Genomic DNA, 14,315 nt, shown 5'->3' on the forward strand with positions numbered 1-14,315 from the left:
TTCAAACGAGAGAGAGAAAAAATCCCCGCTGCCCCTGGTTGGGTTGAAGATGCCGCATGCGCCTGATGACCATTGACAGGGTCATGTTAGGGCTCGGTGACGTCGACGACGCGCACAGAAGTATCACTTTTCAGGCTGTACAGTTATACGATTGTTCGAGCCAGTATCAGGTGGTCTCCAGTGAGGCCATCGCCATCACGAGACGGTGTGGCGCGTATGGATTTGCTAATTGTGGTGGTATCTCGGACGTATGACAATTGGACAACACATACACATGGTCACTAAGAGGATCAGCTCACCTACACGGAGAGCGATACTAGCACAGAAGCCGAGCTTCCCATCGTTCTAGGGTTCTACTAAGCCTCTGGCTGATCGTGTGATGGATTCGGACTACGATCCCCTCTCACCCCGGGGCTACGGTACAAGCGACAAGCGAGAAGCGAAGAAATGCGGGATACAACGTCTTGCTGCTCGTCCTTTGTCTTTGCCATGCAACCAAGTGGGAACAAGTATAGTGGGAACTGGAAGAGAGTCGCGCCTGTTTCGACGGTGGATCGCGGGTGCGGAGGAGCGGCACTGGTTCTTGCTCTTCTCAGCTTCTTTCCTTCGCTTCGGTTGGCGGAGTGCATCATCAAGGGCTGATCATGAGCGGTAAGCGGCAAGACCGCGACGGATAAAGTTGTCCGTCGATATCCTAGACTCCTAGTGAAGAGATCCAAGGCCCCTGCTCCAAAGGCCCCCCCCCCCCCCCTGGCTGTTTGTGTATCAGTAGACCGATAGGAAGGGCGGCCGGCCGGCCGGTCGACCAGCCGCTGTCTGTTTTCACGATACCTCCCCTTGCTAGGCCTTCTCGCCGGGTTCCTCTTTGATCGTCTTCGCATCCACGTTGTTCTAGATTCGTTGAAGATGCTGAAGATTTCCTTGATTTTCCGTGCGTTTGAGCTGCGAGGGCCTGGCTCCGTAGACCTGTGGACAACGCATCGATGAACAGGGTTGCGGCAACGGGCGAGCGAAGCCTCAGCACGCCTCACGCCGCACGCCGCACGCCGCACGCGCTTGCTCCTACGCCTGCGCCTAGGACCATGAAAGAAGGAGGAGGCATATGTAGGAAGTACGGAGTATGCTTCGTGAGGGTAGGGGACGGCAAGCCAACGGATGGTGCCCTGGTCCCGTCTGTCGCCCTGCGCTGCGCTGCGGTCTGCACGCCTTGCCGCAACGTCATGCATGTCTGTCTGGCTTTTATGGTCTTGGCTCTCTCTTCTGCTTCGACAGTTCGACTGACCTTGATGGGCCCCGCTCCATTATCATCCTGGGCGCACGCCGGGCGGTGGCACCTTATTCCAAATGGACTTGCTTGCGTTTGCCGGGCAGTACACTACTGGGTGCATAGGCATCAGGGCATGGCCCCCCTTGTTCCAGTCTAAGAGCAGCAGCTTTATGGGCCAGATCACCCTATCGAAAGAGGGATGAGGATGCCTACGCAGTAGCCTTTCCCTGGACGATGGCTGCGGTGGCAGGACTTGAGCTGGACTGCCCGGACTGTACATAGGACTGGGGCTAAGGTAGGATGGTACCGAGGGGGTGGAAGGAGGGTTTCTCGGGGGAGTGTGCATGGCCAGGGCTTTTGCAGAGGGTTTTCGCTGAACAAGAGGGGCATTTGCATTTTTGTTCCACTGGCGAGTGTTTATAATTCGTTGTTGGAGGTTTTGGGTTTTGCAATTCTCTTCAATTTTGGGGTGCATTTGATCTTTTTTGTGAGAATTCGCGAATCAGTGTAGCGAATTGCTGTGCATCGGAGGAGGGGTTATTTTGGAGGAGGGGGGTTTTTGATGTCAGGGCTGGTGATAAGTGTGAGGTGACTGGTCCGATGGGATGGGATCTGGGTTGAGCCAATGAGGGTTGTGGTATGTGGGTTTGGGACTTGCGGTCTGGATATCCATCCGTTGTCTTGGAGATGCCATCAACTGATTTCTAGCCCGCCAACCAAGAGGTCCCCGACGGGGAAGATACTATTTCGACACGCCAGAGGAGTATGGCCGAGCCTGAGAGGAATCGAGGTTCACAGACTTCCCTTCCTCGGGAAGACAATGGCTCCGTGGGATTCAAGTCTGAAGCCAGGTGACCTCAGCTCGCACTTGTTCATCGTCCCGACGCAATCACGGAAAAGAGCGAGAGCGAGATGGCCGAGGGCCGCAAAAAATCATCACCGCGAAGCCACTCACAGCAGCAACGTATGTGTAGGTACGCAGTATACGGATACCACAGCCTCGATTTGGCATGTCGTTGAAAGACGCGCGCGTACGAAACAGGTACCACCGGTGCACCACCGATGGCCAGACTAAGAGTACAAAGTGCAAAACCCAGGCCCAAACGCCACAGCCGGCCGATGTACCCCAAACACCTGGGTCGGGATAGGTCGAGGATGGTTGGTCAGGGATGTGGTGAGGTAAGCGATCCCTGGAGACATGTGGCTTAGCCTCGGCTTTGTAATCCTTGTCAATTGTGGCACAGTTCCTCTCTTTCTCTGAAGTTCCAGGGGACCAGCGGTGATGACGACCAATGAAAAGCTCGGATGGACGGGCATTTCGAGATTCGCCACCGACCGGTGCCCCCCGTCGTCCGGATCTCCCGCGTGCGAGGCGGGTCTCCGGGATTTCGGGTCGCGCTGAAGAGAGAGACACGCAAGGGGGCAAGGGGCAAGGGGACGTAAAGTCTGTCCGGACCTCAACACCCCCTTTGAGGATGTTGTGACTCTTTTTTTTCTGTGGTGTTCTATAGAGAATGACAAATGGTGATATCAGGTTGCGATACCCAACGGAATGGAATCGTGGTGGTACTCGCGATGGAATGTATCTTTTGGATGATGGGGAAAAGGACACGCCCCCTCTGAGGTAAGTCACTCAAGTACCGGCTTTTGCTCCATGTTTACTGGTGAATTTGGTACCGCGTGGGTTATGACGCAGCGTTTGACAGAAGTGCGCCGAGTGCGTGGTGCGTGGTGTGAGTGTGAGTGTGAGTGTGAGTGTGAGTGTGTGGCGGACTCGGGCTGCACTGCGAAAGTTCCAATCCAATCTTGGGCAGCAATATCTGAGAAAAAAACACGCTGCCACCATGCACAATGAGAGAGGCATGGGCGCCTGCGCGCTGCACCACGACCAGGCTGCATGCTGATGCGAGGTAAATCGACAACGCATTTCATTGGAAATTTTTTGCAAGCTGGTGTCGTGGTTTTTTTTCTCTCTTCTTTCTGCCCTCTTCCTTTCCTTTTCCTTCCTTTCTTCTACGAGGTGAGGTTGAGTCCGAGAGTTGAGGTAAGGTACCTGAGGGTTTTCTTTGGGCGGCAGGGGACCGGGGGGGGGGGCTAGATCGATCCATCTGCTGACGAATGTCGCAATCTTTCAAGGTTTCGATTGCGAATTTCGACATTTGGGCGAAGGATTAACAGCTGGCATGAGGTAAGGTGAGGTCAGGTAAGGTATAGTGAGTTGTCTGTATTCTTTACCGTGCTTTTTTTGATTCTCTATTCTGAGTTTTTTTCCAGCCCTTCGGTTGACATGTATGTGGCCTCGCTAGTGCTACATCTCATCGCCGAAGCACCGCTGACGCGAGGGCGTCTTATCTGCGATTTTTTCTCACCTTTCAACGCCCCCAATCTCCGAGGCGTTGTGTGTGTAGTTGGTACAAGACCGCCGGGTGCACCATTGCGACTATCACACACCCGAAAACTTGGGTGTGTGATTTGTTGGCGCTGAGCGCACACCTTGTGACTCACACCTGGAATTTTTCTCCTCCGAGGTGCCCGGTTCAACCGCTCTCCCTTTTCTGATTTACTCGCTTTCACTCACGGCGTGTCGGGAAAGGGCAAGAGGCTGTGCAGAGTCCGATGATGAATGGGATTTGATTGGTTGATATTGTGTTTCGGGAGGTACGGGTGGCTGGGTGTAAGCATGCTCTCGGGACAAATGATAGGAGATTGAGGCCAACGGGGGAATATCGCCACTCTTTTGCTGCCGGGGATTGGATGCGCTGGTGAGGATGTTGCTTTGGGGGCCAGGCACCGGGTGCGATGACGATGATTCCGTTGCCTTGGAATGGTGGATGGATGGCCAGGGAGGTTGAGGAGTGGATGAGAGCGAATCGTTTTGGTGAAGCTTTCTTCTTCAGGGATGAAGAATGGTCTGGGTGTAGGCAGCAGTTGTGAAAGCCCGCGAATTGTGATTGAGAGTAGGATTAGTTGTGCTTGTATGGGCGACCAGTCCCGTGCTAGTAGTTCAGATCAAGACGTATATTGCCGTTATGCTATGGTTATAGTAGGAAAGGGGCTCATACTTCAAAGGGTGACTCGTATCTTCAGATTTCACATGCCGCGAGTTGGAAGATTTCAGTGTTCTTCGAATGGATGTGTCGAATGCCAGTCCGCCTTGATTTATATGATTCACGCCTCGTGAAAGAGACGTCGATGACATGCCGCGATACTTAGTAGATGGGTATTGTAGCATGTTCGGCGATCATGATGGAAGATTACACACCCCTCTACATCATCAAGATGTCACATCCGTCGTCTGTCCTGTTATAGAATGCCTATTAGAGGATGAAGATCTCTCCATATCGAAGACTCAGGACAGTGTTCACGCACTGGGCGGCCGTGAATCTGCAAGTTGGATATTTGACAGGTCAGGCTTACGAGCTAGACATTCCCAGTCTACCGGGTAGCTGATGGAACGCAACGCGGATGCCTTGAGGCTCAAACCAATGTTGCTGGATGAGTCGTGATACGGATCACGAGCCTGAGGCAGATGACTCCTCGTTCCTCAGGATGTACCGTGAGGGAGGCCTCCAGCGTTCTTGCAGGCTGTGGACAAGTACATCTGGAGTCTTCAGCGTGTTTCAAAGTGTAGCATGTGATTGAGTATGAATAACGCCATGATATCTCATATTGAAAGATGATGTCTTTCGAATCCAAGATCTCATAGGTTTTGTGAGATGAGTCATAGTGATGCTCGAGTCTAAAAGGCTGTGTCGCTTCGACTACCTCGCATAGGTTTACATCGTGAACGAGACGGCAATGCCTCGATACCTAGGACTTGTGCATCTCAACATCTATCACATGGTTTGCGAAATACCCATATTGCGTTTGCCTGATAGCGAGACTCATAGACTTGCTGCGTTGGCCAGGATGAGGAGTCACAGGACATCACCGCACTTACTCGCATATGTCAATGAAGACCCTACGAGTACCACTCATATCGCCACAATGCTACGAGCTGTACCATATCTTGCGGCGGCGTTTTTCTGCCTGCCTGGTCGCCTCCGCCTCTTGGTCGATTCTCTTCTAAACTTTGGATGCTGATGCCCGTCGAGAGCTGATAGGCGTACGTACGCGCTGGGAAGCCTTGCTAACTGAATGGAGTCCACTTTCTTTGCGGCAAAGGAAACCTTCCACTTCATGACATGTCGTATTGATACAAGCAGGCTCGGGACGGGCCACAACCGGTGGGCAACCAGTTTGATACCACGATAATCCCCCGGAGATATAGCCACCTTTCGGAGAGGAGGAAAGAAGATTTCCGTCTGGAGCTTTTCGCTGCGGTTAAGAATCTGGGGCCTAACTTTCACCGGAAATGCTATTCCCAGAGCAAGAACGAGCTTATGGGCCCCCTAGATGTTTCTCTTCTCCTAGATATCGTTATCCAGTCCTAGATGAGCTACTGTGTTTGAGATCCTGGGCAGAGATCACAAGTAGGTATGTAGGACTGAAGGCTCGAACGACGTATCAGGATCAGCTGACGTGGAACAGAGATCACCCAAGGAACAAACGATATCTCTAGTTCTCAGAAGTCATACTCATTGTTGTGCAGAAGAGAAGACCAAAGGCGCTCACGGGGAGAAGCACAGGACAGCTCATACCTCCTCCTCCCTTTCCTTCCCATGTTGCTTCCAGCCTCCGCAAGCCCGCACATGTTCCCTTTTGTGTTGCTCAACCCCAGAAGCATGCCCGAGAGCCACTACTACTCAGAAATGTCAAAAAAAGAGGTTCTATTCCAAAGGTAACCCCCAAAACAGCAAAAGGTTGCGTCGAGGGGGAATCGAACCCCCGGCTCCCCGACGCTGCTTGATGGCAACGGAGAATTTTACCACTAAACCATCGACGCTGATGAAAGCCGATGAGCTGCGATGTCTAAAATGACGAGAATGTGCGTTCAGTATGGATGTGGTACGGGTGGGTGGATTGTGGTTAGATTCGTGAGGGTTTGGGACCCTGATTTGTGTGGAGCACGCGACGGTGAACAGGGGTTTGGGCCGCTCAAGATGCTCTTGCATGCAAGTCTAATTGCGGCGTCTTGCTCGCTTCCTCAGTCATGTCCGAGGTTGCCTTGTTGTCAAAAATGAAAGATTAGACCTGAGCCTGTAATTATGTCAAGATTTCCAGGCCGCATCCTGCCTCCGTGATCCGTCGGTACTTGTTTCCACTTTTGCCGAAGCATCCAACCCCGATTCCGCGCCTTGACCCTGATACACCAACACAGTTTCGTGCAGCGAATAGCCTACGGAGCGCACTATTCCGTAACGAATTAAACAATGACGACTTAAAGTCTCTAATCTTTGCCACGGTATTTGAGGCAGGAGTTCTGTAAGTTATCAAGCTGAAAGAGGACGCCCTGGGTATTGGCGCTCCTGGCCGAAGACTGGAGGTAGAGGCACAGGTCTAGAATTGCTCCGGAATAGCCACTAGTTTTGACAAATTGGCGACGCTACCGTTTCTCAAGTGGAAGTGGGCGGAGGAACTGTAGCTGAGCACTAAGTACGTGTAGACGCATGTTGTGGAATGATCTTGTCACCTTGAATAAATATCTCAAGACCTGAAATGAGACTGTACGTCTCGTGTGACTAACACCCATCTGACCCTCTTAGAGGATCATGAACAATGGCAATACATCAATGTCGAGTTTAGGGTTTCTGAGCCATCGGAGAGAATAGCACGTCTGTTTTGGCGTCACTTGATCCCTTGAATCTTACTGTAAAGATTGAGGATTGTATTTGAGTGATTCAGAAAGGAAGAAGACTGAGTATGGAATCTCGGAATTGCGAAGACGATAACATACTCCTGGTATCATGTTGAGGTACTGCAAGCTATAGCATGCGTCCTCAGCAATGTCTATGGCCTTATTCTCTTTTTATTAGGCGATCGTCTACAGGGTGCGTGGACTTTTTTCGGAAAGAAGGTACAATTTGAGCACTGAGCAGCAACAGGAAAACGTTACAATGTCCTCTCTTGGGCGTTTCGTGCTAGCGAGAAGCTTGTGAATTATGATTACGGATACAGCCTTTCGTCTCAATACATTGCTTATTAAGATATGAAGTGAAGATAAGCCTATGAAAGGGTACTCAAAAGCCCGAGCTAACGATACAAACTAAAAAGGCTCATTGTAACAGAAGGGATGATCCTTCGACCCGCCAAAATTGACTTTGAATTCAAGTCCCTTTCCCTCTTCTTCCAAGTCGAACCCCACACAGGGATACACTTTTCCAAACCTAAGACTGTCGGTGGCTTTCGAGAAGGCATCTCCTAAAGTTCGATCAATACCATGTGAATCAAGCTGTGGATCTTGATACTTGAAATCTACCCATTTCCCATCTTTTACCGTTGCGTGTACAGAATCCTTGTCCAGTACTTGAGTACAAACAAATACCCACGACATTAGGGTATCCGAAAGTCCCGGCGCCTCCGAAGTCTAGGTGTCGGATTAGAAGTCTAATTCGACCGCGGCATACAGCCGACTACGCAGGGGCCAATTAGGGGCCCTATTTACGATTATTATAGCCAGCCTAACCTACGGTTAGAACCTCCTTTTTATACCTATTACGCAGATATTTATATAGTTTAATTAATCTCTTTATTAACTACGGTTCGAACTAACTACTTTATAATAAGGATACTAATACTAATTAATAATTAAATTCTATTATTATAGATTAATAAGGTATTTTATTATAAAAAAGAGACGACCTTTTAATATTATATAGGATAGGAGATTCGTACTAATTAACCTTATAGAAAAAAAAAAAAAAAGAGGCGATTCTTAAATACTATATAGAATTAAGCAATCGTAGCCCTTTATTATTTATAAAAAGTCAATATTTATTATATTAAACTACGTTAATTAATAGAACTACTTAAGTAACTAGCCTTTTACTATTACCCCGAGTAGCTTTTTTACTAAACGACTTTTTTATAGCCGGCCCGTAATAAGAAATTAACTAATTAAATTAATAAAAAGAAATACTTATATAACGACTACTTACCTAATTAATTAGTATAATAAACGAGCTTAATAATATAATATAAAAAAGTGCTGCGCGATTAAAAAAAGGGATTTCTAAACGTAAATATTCTTACTTAGTAATAAAAGTAACCTTATAAGAGTTATTAAGCTAAGAGATCTATAGTATATAAAAAAGTTTATTATTACGAGGATCTTATAAGTACGACTTTAAGCCCGCGATCTAAATAACCTCTTTATAACTCTTTTAACTACCCCCTAAGTATTATTTAAAAATATAATATAAGGGACGGTTTAATAAGGGAGGAGGGGATTTAGAGGTTTTAATAATATCGAGTTAAGAGTATAACGGATCTCGGAAATTAACTTAAGAAAAAGGCGGCTATTTTAAAGTAGTTTTATAACCTCTTACTAAAGTTATTATTAGCCTAAGAAAAGGCTAAAAAGATAAAGATCTAAAAAAAAGAAAAAAGAATCCTTTAAAGAGCCGCTAAAGAGCTTCTTTTTATACTAGCTCCTAATACGAAATTACTAATTTTAAGAAATTAACTAAGTAATAAAAGGGATTATTAATAAGTAATAATTACTTAATTATAATTAAGCTACGAAAAAGACTACTTAAAAAATATAAAATAGGGTACCGAGAGGCCGTAAAAAATAAAGTTTCTAAGTATCTAACCCTATTGCGTATAAGTAATAAGTAAGTATTTTTAATAAGTTTTTAAAATTTACGATTTTATAAAAAAGAGGGCTTAACTTTATTAACCGTACTTAACGGCCTATATAGTTCTTAATAGCCTATATAGCTCTTTTACGAGCTACCCGGCGTTTATTTTTAACTATTCTTATAAAATATTATTTTAAAAAAGGTAGGTTAAAGAAGAAAACTATTTAGAAATTATAAAAAGTACGAGGCTTAGGAGGCTAGAAGTATATGGGATAATAAAAATTAGTAACTAATAAAGATCCCGAGACTAATTACTATATTTTCTTATAATAATATAAACGTCTACTGCTATTATTATAAAAAGGAATTATTAAAACCTACCCTTTTATATTAAATAAAAAAGAGGATCTTAGTAAGTATAATAACTAGCGATTTAAAAGGGTAGTAATAATTATTAAAAATAATAAAAACGAGAGTAGTAGTAAGATAGCGAAAAGAAGCGAGAATCTCTTAGACCTTAATAAATTCGTTAAGTAATAAAAGTACGGATTTACTATAACTAGCGCGCGGATTAAATATATCCTTATTAAAATTAAATATACTAGCGATTATTAATACGGGTATAAGCTAGAGCACGACCCTTAGTAAGTTAGGGTAAGGAAGAAGAGGACGAAACCCGATTTTAAATAAAATCCTAATCCCTTATAAGTAGGTAAATATTAACCCGGACTATTAGGGGACGTGGATATACTAAATTATAAATAAGCTTAATAATAAATAAATTAACGTAGTATTAATCTATTTAACTAAGGTTTATAAGAAAAAGGGGCTATAGTGGTAACCCCTATTTTACGAAATTACAAACGACCTTAGTTATTAGCTTAATAAATAATTTATAAGCATAAGCCTAGGAATTATAAAAGTAGTTAATAAATTCCTCTATAAGCTAGGGGTATTACTAATATAATTATAATTATAAGAACTATATAAAATATTAATAGCGATAATTATAAAAGAGGACTTCGTATTATAGAACTAAGTATAGGTTAATAGAGCGTATAATCGCTTTAATAAATTTAAAAAAAGGGTAAACGACTTAGATTTCCTTTTTATAATTACTAACGAAAATCTATTATTACAAAAGGATATACCGGGGCAAAATATAGTACTAGAAGTATAATAATTAATAATTCCGCTTATTTCGATTTATAACTTATTATTACTATTAATACGAAATTCGGTACTAATTAGTTAATAAGAAAAGAAGTAAACGACCCGAAGTTATTAATAATATATAGCGACGCAGGGATTATATATAAATACTAAAAATCTAGCGGTAAATATAAAATAATTTATAAACTTTAAAAAGATCTTTTTAAAAAAGAAATTATACTCTAAGGGGAAGTATGAGGTCTTATAAGAAACCCTAACGATATTTTACGATTATTATAAAAAAGTCAGAATTAGGGAATACTAGTACTATTTAGTAATTAATATCGTACTCGTAAGTAAAGCCTCTAATTACTATTATAAAGCGGTATATAATCTTAATTAAAACGACTTTTTTAATATAATTAACGTAATCCGAAGCCGCTTCGAGACTTATAATAAGAACCTAGAGCTCCTATCTAAGCTACGAGCGATTTTTTTATATTTATAGCTAAGATAATAAAAAGTAAATCGTAAGTAAAAATCCTTAAAGAGCTTATTAATCGAATTAATAAGCTAGCGAAAACCTAACTAAATAAGGGGATAAATAAGTAAAAAGTTAGATATTTCTATACCATAGTTTAGTATATATTAAAAATAAAAATAACCCTATACTAAGCACCCGAAGACTACGAGACGCTCTACTTAAGGCTAAGATCTAGTTTTAATATTAAAATAAGAATACTATACTAAACCTATTTCTAAGTATATAACGGCCCTTATTAATAATATTAGGTTAATTAAATATATAATAAGAAAGGAAAAGAGGCTAAATATAGTAATTATTAATAAGGAGGCTTAGATTCGTTAAATAGGTAGAGATTTAACTTATGGGTAGGGTAATAAAAAAAGTAATACTATATTTATAAAAGAAAATAATATTAATTAAGTAACTACTTTAAAAAAGAGCGTATTAAATCGTATAAATAGTATAAAAAGTTAAGAATAATAAATAGTAAAACTAGCCCTCGTTAGTTTAACTAATTCCTTATTATATATAAAAATAGATCTAGGGGTATAGAACTTAGTAATAGTAGTTAAAGTAGTAGCTTAAAGTATATACCCCTTATAAAAGATTCGGAAAATAAAGAAGATCTTACCCCCTATACTAACGAATTAGATTATAACGAAATTAATAATATTAACTACTCTTTTTTCGCCCCGTTAGCCTCTAGAGGATATACGAGGCTAAACGAATAAAAAGTAGTAAAAGCTCTTAATAAGTAAGCTTTTATTTACGGATAGTAAGGGAAGGTTTTTTAAATAATAAATATAGAAGTAGTTAAAAGGGCGAATTTAATACGGCCGAAGCTTATTTTCTTAATAATTAAAGAGAAGACGCTATTTCTCTTAATATTTAAAAAGAAAGAATATAGTACTAAGTAAATCTAAGGGTAGCTAGAGGGGTTCTTTTTATACTACTTAGATCCCTCGAATACTAAGCTCGTATAAGTATTTTATATAAGTAAAAGGTACGGCCTAGATAATTTCTATAGGATTATCCTAAATATTAGGGTATTATAATAGTTAATTAAAAAAAAAGGGTAATTCTAAGCGCTATAGAAGATCGTATTAATAATATTTAATACGTTAATAGCGGGTATTATAAAAATTAGTTTTAATTTAGGTAAGGAAATCGTTACCTTAGGTATAGTAGAAGTAGAGACGTACTTTAGAATAATAACTTTTTATATTTTATTTATTAATACCCTATTTCTTTTATATTTAAAAATATAAATTAACTAGGTATTATATTTAATAATACGAGGAACAGAATCTCTAGTAGTAAGTATTTTAAAATAGTCGAACAACGATAAGGGTATACGTTTATAAACTTTACTAATAATACGAAGTTAATTAATTACTTAACGGAAAGTGAGCTTAGAAAACTATACTAGAGATTTAAGTACCCGTTAGTTACGAGGCTATATAACTTCTTAAAATAATTAAATAATAATAATATCGAAATAGGGGCGCTAAAGTAGTTAATAAAAATATACTACTAATACTAAATAAATGCGCAGAGCTTACGTAAATTTAAGTTTAAATTACGTAATAAGCTTAACTTTAACTAGGAAATCGTCGTTAATATTTTCTATTTAAATAGTTAGCTAGTATTATATATAATTAACGTAACTATATCTTTCTAAATAGGGCAATTCCTCTAGGATCTATAAATAAAAATAGTATAAGTAGCCCTACGAAAAAACTAGATTAATATATACTAAAGACCGCTAAATAGTATTAAAACCGACGCTAGTATTAGTTTTAAGTTAATAAAATTTAGGGATAATACGACGGCCTATAGTATATAACTAAAAGTCGTACTTATTAAAGCGTACTATAGTATTAAAAAGGTAGAAAGGGTATATTAGTAATTAAAAAGGGCGTTTAGAATTATTAAAGAGGAAAATCCGGATTTTACTAACGATAAATACCTCTAGATAGTACTTAAATATTATAACGATACTATAGGGCCTAACGGACTTATACTAACGCTATTAGTATTTAGAGTATATTTAAAAACGACCTTAGCCTTATTATCGTTACTAAGCGTAAATTAACGAGCCTAAGTAATTAAAAAAGTAATATGGGTACTACGCGAGGTAAGTATAAAAAGGTAAATTAATAAGGTAATTATTATACATAATAGGCCCGATATAGGGGGTAATTTAAATATATTACTAAATTTGGATATATAAGTATAGCGCGAAATTACTTAATAATAAGCTAGGCTATATAAGTTAATTTCCGTTAACGAGCGCTTTTATATAGTTATAAGAGATTATAACTAGTTATTTAAAGTATTAATTACGGTAGTTAAACCGTATTATATAGATCTTAATAAGGTAATTTTTAACTTATAAAAAGAAAAAGAGCTAGGGGAAACTATATAACTTATAGTAGAGGTATAAGAAATTATCCTTAACGAAATTATTATAATAATATTAATAAATAATAAGGAAAAGGAAATTACTAAAAGGGCACTAATACTACTAGTGAGACGTCGTAGAAGACTACGACGGTAAGCCCTAATATAGTAATTTATTACTAGTAACGAGGTAATTAATACTTTTTATATAGTAAAAAAAAAAGCCGATTTCGAGCTAGCGGTTAAATTATATAAAAAAAGCGTAATTATAATTATTAAAAAGCCGTATAAGGGATTAGATCTTATTAAAATAAATACTCTTTACGATCGAGGGGTCTATCGATTTATCTTATATAACTTAGAAAAATATATAAACCTTCGTATATTTAAATTACGAATAGTTTATAAAATTAAAGGGAAAAGAATACCTTAGCTATATAAGAAGTTTAGATACGTAATTCAGGGGTACGGCGACGTTAAAAAGGCGACACTACTTATATAATCGCTTATTATATAGCGCTATAACTAATAATTAATAATAGTATTAATAGTATTATTACGGAAGAAGGGATACGAGATTTAAAGCCGTAATATTACCTAGGCTTATACTTAATTGGTTATAGGGCTTATAAGGAAAATCCTAGCCTATTTACTAAAGGAAATAGTTAGTAAGTACTTAGAAAGTACGATTATTAAAGTACTTAAGCTATTATATAAGCTCGTAGAATCGGGTACTTATTAATAAGCTACTTATTACGACTTTTATATTAATTAACTATTAATAATTACTTCTACGTACGACCCGTACTTATTAATTACGGAGTATAAAAGTAATTAATTTAGGATCGTTAGAATATAAACTAATAATATATTAAGCCTATTTAATATTAACTTTATAAAAAAAAAGGATAAAGAGCTTTAGAAAGCGGGCTTTATAGTAAAGCTAAAAGAGGTCCTTATAATAAATATACCCTTAGTATTTAATAGCGGGATTCTTATAATTAAAAGGGAAACCGTCGTTTTTTAATAAAAAGGGTAGGATAAGAAAATTAACCTCGTTAATCCGAACGTAATTAATATTAAAAAGTAATATAAAGCTAAGCTCGTACGAGGGGTATATATTATAAGTATTTATTAGCCCGAGATAACTTTTAACTATGCTAAAGTAGTATAAACTATAAATTTAATTAAATAAGACGTCGAGGTACTTAATAAGCGGCTTAATTAATAAAAAACGAATCTCGATCGAGGTCTTGTTTACTACCTAATTAACTTTATAATTAAT

The 14,315-nt window shown here is 39.9% G+C and overlaps 3 protein-coding genes and 1 non-coding gene across 4 annotated transcripts; 1 reads left to right on the plus strand and 3 right to left on the minus strand.

The window, feature by feature from the left end:
* Positions 1-345: 345 nt before the first annotated feature.
* Positions 346-1,742, minus strand: CLUP02_16643 (uncharacterized protein; the record flags this gene model as incomplete). The annotated part of the gene is made up of 5 exons (XM_049295561.1): positions 346-364; positions 424-702; positions 775-966; positions 1,032-1,309; positions 1,335-1,742. 5 exons carry the CDS (start codon positions 1,740-1,742, stop codon positions 346-348), a joined length of 1,176 nt encoding a protein of 391 aa, XP_049152708.1.
* A 90-nt stretch (positions 1,743-1,832) lies between these two features.
* On the minus strand, positions 1,833-6,818 carry CLUP02_16644 (uncharacterized protein; the record flags this gene model as incomplete). The annotated part of the gene is made up of 18 exons (XM_049295562.1): positions 1,833-1,947; positions 2,064-2,134; positions 2,223-2,734; positions 2,787-2,836; positions 2,901-3,216; positions 3,637-3,725; positions 3,842-4,178; positions 4,637-4,787; positions 4,823-5,006; positions 5,085-5,162; positions 5,239-5,396; positions 5,467-5,605; positions 5,738-5,783; positions 5,845-5,976; positions 6,093-6,314; positions 6,401-6,510; positions 6,588-6,686; positions 6,757-6,818. 18 exons carry the CDS (start codon positions 6,816-6,818, stop codon positions 1,833-1,835), a joined length of 2,871 nt encoding a protein of 956 aa, XP_049152709.1.
* Positions 6,072-6,152, minus strand: CLUP02_tRNA318. Its single transcript has one exon. It is a non-coding gene; the product is annotated as a tRNA-Gly (tRNA).
* Positions 6,819-7,642: 824 nt separating the features above from the next.
* On the plus strand, positions 7,643-7,798 carry CLUP02_16645 (uncharacterized protein; the record flags this gene model as incomplete). Its single annotated transcript, XM_049295563.1, has 1 exon — positions 7,643-7,798. A coding segment is annotated over one exon (156 nt), but the record flags the coding sequence as incomplete, so codon positions are not given.
* Between the last annotated feature and the right edge of the window lie 6,517 nt (positions 7,799-14,315).

Source organism: Colletotrichum lupini, chromosome 9, assembly GCF_023278565.1.
Source record: "Colletotrichum lupini chromosome 9, complete sequence".
Taxonomy (NCBI): Eukaryota; Fungi; Ascomycota; class Sordariomycetes; order Glomerellales; family Glomerellaceae; genus Colletotrichum; species Colletotrichum lupini.